Below are 8,970 nucleotides of genomic sequence, written 5' to 3'. Positions count from 1 at the left end.
CCGGTAGAGTTGGCGGTGTGTAGGGGTATGTGGGCAGGACATATATGAGAGAAACTATGCGCGTGCCTTACCCGCTGGCATATCCTTTGCCCAGGACACGAACGTAGTACTACTACTACTATAAAAAAAAAAAAAAAAAAACAACAACAAAAAAAAATAACAACACAGCACGTGACAATTGCGTCAACAGATTTTTCGCTGAGATGCGCACAAAATTACAAAACACAAAACGTAAAAAATAACAGGCAGGATAAGTTTTGAAGAAAATACGATGATTTAATACTCTTTCAATAAATTTTGTATAGTTCAAATGACAGAGAAGAATTGCCTTAGAATTAAATTTTTTTTTTTTCTGAAGAAAGTTTTGATTAGCTTAAAAATACTTTTATAATAATTTCCATAAAAATACTATTACCAAATAAATATATAATATATCTTAAAATATCTGAATTTAAATTAAATTAATAAATATTCTACTATATATTCGTTGAATTTGTGTGAATTTGGCTTAGAGATTCACAGCTTAGCTTAATTTTACTTAAAGAGTTGAAAGACTCATCGTATTTGATTTTGTTCACATTTGCCTTTATTGGCAAACAAGTTGAAAAATAAACGTAATAAAATCTATGTATAATTTGAGTAGAATTTTAGAACTGTGATGTGTAATGTGCAATTTTGGTTCCTCAACTTTATAAAGTTTTTATAGCAAATATAAATATAAATTGCCAAGCAAGGCTTATATCATGTAAGACACGTCATATCTCCATAGCAAGTTCATAATGCTCGCTGTTAGTGCATTGAAACGTGTGCCACAAAAAGCTGCAGCAAGAGCCCGAGGCAGCAGCAGCAGCAGCAGCAGTAACGGCCGCAGCAGCAGCTGAGCAGCGGTTGGGGCAGCGGCGTGGCTGCTGCTTCTCTTGTTGTTGTTGACAATATTTATGCAGCAGCAGCACCAACAGCCCAGCGACTAACCCCACACTCCATCCCCATTCCCTCTTCCCAGTCCCCGTCTTGCACCCCATCTACTTGCTGTTGCTGTTTGTTTTTGCATTTTTGTTACATTTTACAGCTTTTGTTTTGTAATTTGTGCCCGCAAGCAACAAACCAACCAACTCGTGAGGGCAACAGCAAAAACACATTTTTTGAATAAACTCTTCAAGGATCGAACACACAGAGAGAGAGAGAGACATGCTCCATATTCCCCCTCCCACGCCTGTTGTTGTTGCTGTTGTTGTTATTGTGGCTGTTTCCGCTTCCTCTTTGAAGCAACGCTTCGATAGATTGTTATACCCTGCAAGCAGCTGGGGTAGGTATATAGAGCGGGTAATATAGATAGTATATTATTGACTTAGTAGCTGTTAATTAGTTTAAAATATTTTAAAAATAATAATAAATAAATAATTTTAAAATAAATGAGCCAATACTTTTATACTTGTTATTAAATTTTTTATTATTTAGTTGAGATTTGAAATATGACCAAGTTTTTGTAAGGCACAGATTAATATAAGCTGTATTTAATAGGTAATGAAATAGATTTCCAATCATAGGAATATATTCTCGATCCACTTCAAGGTACTATCCAGCTCTGCTATAGTCTCTTTTATTTTTTTTTTTTCAGTTCTTCACCTGATCTATTCATTATCTATATTATATCTTTTGCAATCTATAAAGTTCTAAAGACTTTTGGAGATCCGTAAAGATATTTTGTATATAATTTTTATCTAAATATATATCATAATTCCCATTTAAACTTCCTCTCCCAACCCACCCTCCAGGGTATGCCATAGTCTATCACCTCCTTCCCCAGCCCACTTGTTTCTCTATATATGTTGCTGTTAGGTGGTTTTGTGCCATTGCGTTGCTTACTTTACTTTGCTGGCGAGTGTACCGCAGAACGTGACGAAGAACAAAAGAAGGCACTTGCGACACTTTCGTGCTTCCTGCGCCACGCTCCTTTGGCGGTCCAAGTCCTCCAGTCCAGCCCAGGCCAAGTCCCTCTCCTCCCGCCCTGTGTCATGTGCTCGCTTTATATTTTTTGTTTCTTTTCTTGTATGCTGCTCTTGTTGTATCCACAAAAAAGCACGCTTATAATAATAATGTCATTATGTATTGTCTAGTGTGGAAAAAAAGAAAGAAAGAAGTATTTCCCTTTTTCCAAAGTTGTTTTTTGTATTGCGCAAACTTTCTAACGAGCTGACAAAAATTGTAGCAGCAAATTTGGTGCATGCGAACAAAAAATTGAATAGATTTTTTGTTGTGTATAATAAGAGAAAATGCTCATTAGTTGAAAATTTGGAGCGCAAGCTGAAGTAAACCAACGAAAATCAAAAATTTTAATTATTTGGGTCAACTGTTTATAACAGGTAATATATCAGTATTTGAATAGCAGGGAAATATATTCAAAATCATTTTTTAATATAAATAAATATTAATAAATAGTTGGATAGGAGAGATATATATTTAAAATCATTTTTGAGATAATTCTGATAAATATTCTTTAAAAAAATATATTAATAAAGATACAGACCTAGAAATGAAAATATTGCGGACATTTACTTGAAAGTTGTTCCTGATCAAATCTTACTTTTAATATAAATAAAATTTATAAATCCATATAAAATATTAATCATATCTATTGGATAATAGATTAAGTAAACACACGATTTTCCCTTTCCTCAATACAAATTGCTGGACCAACATATTTGTTTGCAAATCTCTATGAGAAAGCTCAGACATTTCCACACAAAATATCTTCAAATACAATTTCAATACACAAAAAAAAAAATTAAAAAATAAAAATAAAAACATAAATACAAACAAAAACTGAACATGGTTTTTAACAATTTGTTTCATTTTTTTTTTAATTATACACGCAGGCTATTTACCTTCCTCGGATTTGTTCAGTCCGTAAAAGGAAGCTCTATAATAAATATTGACTTTGCATATTTGTAGAAAATATTTGTCTGCATATTATTTATTTAGATTGAATGGCATTCAGTCAAACCAAAAACAAACTCAACTGCAAGCAAACACACCTTTTGCCGCAGCCGCAAAACAAAAACCGAAAATCCAAAAGAAAAAAGCGAATGTCCGAAACCAAGCGAAAATAAACAGAAATGAAAAACTCTATATATATATATATATATATACGTATAAATATCTATACATACTTGTGGCTGGATCAGGTAGCGAATCGGTGCAGCTGTGGGCGTTCACCAAAATTTTGGAAATCTACTATTTGCATTTCTCTAATGAAAAGATAATATTGATGCGCTACAAAATATCGAAATAATATAAAGGCGAAAACTAATAAAAACAATAAACAATGGAGAAGAAGACGAGGAACAACATCTGCGAATTATTGGATTAAAGTTTTAGGCATGGCAGAGTAACAGAAATAAACATTACGGAAAGGTGCAGAGATTTTTGGTAAGGAAATTGAATGAGACATTGATTTCGGATCGGGGTATATATATATTACTCTAATATCCAAATGAAAGGACTTTCAATTATTCCTATGCTCTATAGAGATATATATATAGGGTATATTCATTATAGATATCACTCTCCCTCCCTTAGAGCAGCCCACTCAGTGGGGATTAACCGACCACAAAAACCAATTGGAATCCACATAAAACACAAGAAGACAAAGCATAAACATAACAATAAACATTCCAATTTCATTTACAAATTAACACTTCATATATTTGAAATGTTGAAGTGTCAAGCGGGAGCCGAGACTACAGATAGAGAGACTCGGTACGCTGCTCGGCGATTGCCCCGATTCGGCTCCATATGGTCGCGAACAGGAAGCTAATCCTGCGCTGTGATATATCAACATATTTATGGTAAATGGATCAGAGGGCTAAGCGCATCGTCGTTCAGAGTCAGCCGGTGGTTGTTCACCATATGGTTTCACTGTAGCTCTAGCACTAGCGTCTGCTCGCCTGTTGGGGAAACGAATAAAATTTTATGTACTTTATTTTTGAGACTTTATGCATTGGCAGCGGCTGTTTAATATTTGGGCTAAGTCTATTAATGTTTAATAAACAATTATTAAACAATTTATTGTAAATGTGCTGTAAATCTTTTGATCTGCTCATACAGATCTACCACATCCAGTTGGGCGCTTAATAATAATAAATAAAACACGGTCCGCTTGTTTAGGTATTGTGCCAGGCAATTACGCATTCGAATTCATTCGAATCATAACAATAACAGATCCAAATCCATCATCATCGAAACTGTTTGACATGCAATTCCGGGCAACAATTTCAAGTGAAGATTGTGTATATGTGGGTCGGCATAATGCGCTTTGATCTGCATTAAGTTGATGCCGTCGCAGAATGAGAAATGACTTTTACATTAGAACCATTCGATAAGGTGTGAGAAACTAGCAAAATTTCTTGAAAACGAAACATGGTCATTCTCTTTTATCAAGAAAGCCAGCCATATAAACTGAATATAGTAATTGCTAAATTTATATGTTTTTAGATTTTCAATAAAAAATTTTGATGTCTTTAATAATACAATAATACATTAATACTTTTATTATTTTAATAGTGAATTTTATTAATACATATATGATTAATTCAATAAATTATTAATTTGCATAATTAAGTTAACCCCCAAAAACATTTTCAGTACTTCTATTTTAATTGGACTACATTCAATTTTCGCGCCTCTAAAGAGTGCTGCCCATTTCCTAACAACACTGTTTTTAGTCCCATTTAATATGCGCTCAAAAAATACTGCTGAATCCAGCTGAATATTTTCGATACTGCCTTCCGATAACACCCATAACATATCGACTCGCGACACGCGATCAACTCTAACCGATAGTCGTAGAACAGCTGTTCCGTTTTTGCAATTTAGATTTTTCTTGCCTAGTTCAAAAGTTGTTTCTTAATTTTAATGCATTTGTGTGTGAAACGTACAAAATGGAGCGCAAAGAAGTGGACACACAACAGTTCATCGACCACGTAAGCCCCTGTCACAATTAGCAATGAGCGCATTAACATATGTTTCGAACAATTGCAACATGCAGACGCTGCTGGCAACGGAGCTGATGCAAAACAACTTTATGATGGATCTCATGGACCACACGGGTGTATTTCCGAAAACAGAAGGACCCACCAATCTTAGCACCACGGCACACCACAGCACCAACAATGGCGGCGGCTATGTGGAAAAACATACGCTAACACCGCCGGAGCTCAATTTTCATAATACGATCTTCCAGTTCGTCAACAAACATGTTGTCGAAGAGCCGAATGGAGCGAGGACAGACGAGGTGCCCGCTTCACCAGAACACACACCAAACAACTATGTCAAAGATACGGACGTGGAGTTTCTCACGCTCAACAGCAGTTTCTTAGATCGTGCTGATGCTGCTGCAACTGCAACAGCTGGTGGCAACGAGAACGTGGTGGGGCAGCAGGTGCCACAGAACACTTTTCCCGCCTTGGCCATTGAGCCAACAGTGCCCATTGATGTCAATGCAGCGCTACATGGCGACGATCTGCTCTATGCCCACAATGCATCCGTAACGAACGCACGGAAGGTGCTGCCCCATAAGAAACGCATTTCACGAAAGCTCAAGGGTTCTGTCTGTGGCCTTATGGAGGCTGAGCTGGAGCAGCACAAGCATCAGCATGTCGTGTCTACAGTGGCCAACTATAGCTGCGAAATATGCGGCTATGCAGTGAACACACAAATCGAATTTTATGCCCACCTAAAGGAGCACTACGATCCGGGCAGTCTGCAGCAGCGTCTAGATGTACCACAACAGCAGCAGCAGCAGGTGCAGCAGCAACAACAAGTGCAGCAGCAGCAGCAGCAGGTCCAACAGCAGCAGCAACAACAACAAAAGGAGCCGCTGGACATGTGCGGCTTGTCCGCGCAGGATAAGGTAAGCGAGATGAAGTCTCGACTGGAAGGTCTGCATCTATTGATCAGCCGGAATGATTAAGAAGGTGAAGAAGCTGAAATGTATCTAACACTTTATACCTTATCCAATTAGCCACAATCTAGACTAATAAACATCTCAATCTCCTTTGTAGCTGCAGCAAGAGCAAGCCAAACTGGATCAAGTGTTTCAGGATGTGCAGCTGAACTTTGAGAACTTCCACAACATTAGCCATGTGAACGACGATGTAGTGGACGATGTGGGCGTCAATATGGTCATACACGCGGATGCCATGTCGCTGCACAAAGCCGATGGCAAACTGACGCCTGTTGGAGCTGCGAATGCAACTGCAACGAATGCTGTGGCCGTTGTGGATGATGTGGAGTTCAGCGATACCGAAGATATGCTGGAGGGCATACGCAATGTGGTGGACAAGGTGTCCGTGGAGGATACCTGCGATGCGCCCTGGTTTAATAACAATTTCAGTGACATTGCCTTCTCGGGTCTGCTGCTACCGGGCGAACCGCCGCCGGCGCCACCTCCACCAGCGCATTCTCCACCCGCAACGACACTACTCAAGCCGTCAAATCACATGGATGAGCATCCGCAGGATGAGCAGCTGACGCTGAATTTCCTAAAGCAATCCACACAGCCCAAACTGGAGATGGGTCACAAGAAGAGCTACATTGAGGCAATTGCTGCAGCTGAAGCGGCGGCAGCAGCAGCGGCTGCCATGACAAACTCAACCGCAACCTCAATATCGCCGCCAGCACGCACGCCCACGCCCAACGATGGCTCCACCCCCGAGCAGCTGCAGCGTTCGCCTCTAATACTCAGTGAATCCTTGAAGCTGGAGGATGTAGAGAGCGCACCGCCCACAGGCAGCGCCAATTCATCGCCAGCGGCGACCGACATCATCGACGACAATGCGGACAGCTATCTCATGGAATCGGACAAGCCGCCGGTGGATGAGCCAAGCGATACCAAGCGAAAGTTTCACTGCGATATTTGCGCTCGAGATTTTAATTCATACAATGCTCTCAAGTATCATCAGTATACGCACACCAAGGAGCGAGCCTATCCGTGCAACGCCTGCGAGCGATCCTTCTACACGCAGAGCGCACTCAAGGCACATGAACGAACACGTTAGTCTTGTGCAGAACAGATCTTATAGGTCTTATATTTTTAATATTCTTCAACATATTTCAGATTCCGGCGTCAAGCCGTACAAGTGTGAGAAATGCGATTTCAAGTTCCGGCAGTGGGGCGATCTCAATTACCACATCATCTCACGGCACAGCGAAGTGAAGGCGCACATGTGCGAGTACTGCGGCAAGAGTTTCTCCCGGAAGTACTCTCTAGTGCTGCATCGGCGCATCCACACCAGCGAACGGAACTATGCTTGCCAATACTGTACGAAAACGTTTCGGGCCAGCTCCTATTTGTTGGCCCACACCAAAGTGCATACGGGCGAAAAGCCGTACTCGTGCAGCATCTGCGATAAAAAGTTTCGCGTATCCGGCGATCTGAAGCGTCACACACGCATACACGATCCTGCACGGTTGGGTCAAACCACATCGGAGTCGGCGACAAAGAAACGCAACAACAAACTTAAGCAAATCGAGGACGAGGATGTCGATGCGATCATCAAAAACAAGTCTGAAGCCCTGTGCGGCGATGCTGAACAGGAAATCTTGGGCTTATAGCCCAATGCCAAAAGGTTTCTACGCAAATAGTATTAGCATGACAAACACAAAGACGGCAACGTCTCTGTAGAATGTATATAGTTAAGAAAATGGAAAAAGAACAATGAATGTAATTGAAAGAAGTAGAGCTAATAAGTAGCCTTAGATTAATTCATAGAGGTTATAAATGATAAAACCGAAAAAGAGAGACCAAAATAAAATGTTAAAAGAAAATTTCTATATAAATGGAAAATCAAAAAAGTTGGAATTGTTTTGTGAGCATAAATAATGATACGATTAATCGATAACAAATTTAATTACGTTTAAAAATACCGCTCAAAAAGCTTGAAAAAAACTCGTTTTACAATTTTTTTTTTTAATTTTCGCTTACTATTGCAGAGCATTTCTTTATTATTTTTCATTATCTTCGTTTTTTTTTTTTTTTTTTTTTTTCTTTTTCAATAATTTCTTCTTCATCTTCCTTCTCTTCTCTTTTTGCACTTGTACCGTTCATCGACTTAATTCTTAAGATTTTTGTTTTTACCATTCATCTTGTTTAATGAGTAATTTTATACACACATATATATCTTTATATATATATATATATGTCTGTATATATACATATACATATATATATATATATATGTATAATTATCGTAATTATTAATGTAACTATGTACAACACAAGTGCGGTGGGGCCATTTTAGTGCCCCACCGGCCACAATGAAATCTTTGTATTTTGTTTACAACTTAACTCGTTTTTCATTTGTGTTTCAAAAATTATCAACATAACCTGCCTAACTCAACTCTTCTGCGTTTTCGTCTTCTTCTTGTTCTCCTTGATTTGTGTGCTTGTATCTTTTGTTTTCCTTTCACAATTTGCCTTTCACTTTAAACTTAAAAACTAGAACCTAGTATCGGTTGCTTCACTTTACTCTCTCTTTCTAACATACGCTCAGTCCATGATATCTTCCATCCTCCATATATATATATATAGATGTATACATATATATGTACTATATATAATATAATTTCTTGGGTTTCGTTTTTCTCTTTTATTTCACAAATGGTAAATTTAAAAAAAAATGATGAAAACTGCTTTCCTAGTACCTCACTTGACTCTAATCTTGCTCGATCTTTGATGGATTCATTATAGTTTGTTTGGTGGTGTGGATTATGCGTTTCTGGTAGGTTTCTCTGTTCCTCTCTCTTATCTCTCTGTGTGTGTGTGTGAGTTGGAAATTGTAGGGTATATGTGATTATTGTAACTACTTTTTCGATTTGAAACGGAAATATTTTGCTTGCTGCTCGCTGCTGAATATGATTTTAAATTAGTTTTACTTTTGCTTTGAATATTTTCGTTTTCTTTTAGTTTTT

General features: G+C 38.3%; 1 protein-coding gene across 1 annotated transcript; it reads left to right on the top strand.

The window, feature by feature from the left end:
- The first annotated feature begins 4,833 nt into the window (after nucleotides 1-4,833).
- On the top strand, nucleotides 4,834-7,821 carry LOC6577889 (B-cell lymphoma 6 protein homolog). The gene is made up of 4 exons (XM_002003784.4): nucleotides 4,834-4,982; nucleotides 5,048-5,911; nucleotides 6,063-7,053; nucleotides 7,118-7,821. The coding sequence occupies exons 1-4, from the start codon at nucleotides 4,941-4,943 to the stop codon at nucleotides 7,612-7,614; spliced, it is 2,394 nt and encodes a 797-aa protein (XP_002003820.1). The 5' UTR covers nucleotides 4,834-4,940; the 3' UTR covers nucleotides 7,615-7,821.
- Nucleotides 7,822-8,970: the final 1,149 nt, after the last annotated feature.

Source organism: Drosophila mojavensis, unplaced genomic scaffold (assembly GCF_018153725.1).
Source record: "Drosophila mojavensis isolate 15081-1352.22 unplaced genomic scaffold, ASM1815372v1 contig_49, whole genome shotgun sequence".
Classification (NCBI taxonomy): Eukaryota; Metazoa; Arthropoda; class Insecta; order Diptera; family Drosophilidae; genus Drosophila; species Drosophila mojavensis.
This window is presented reverse-complemented; position numbering and strand designations above follow the sequence as displayed.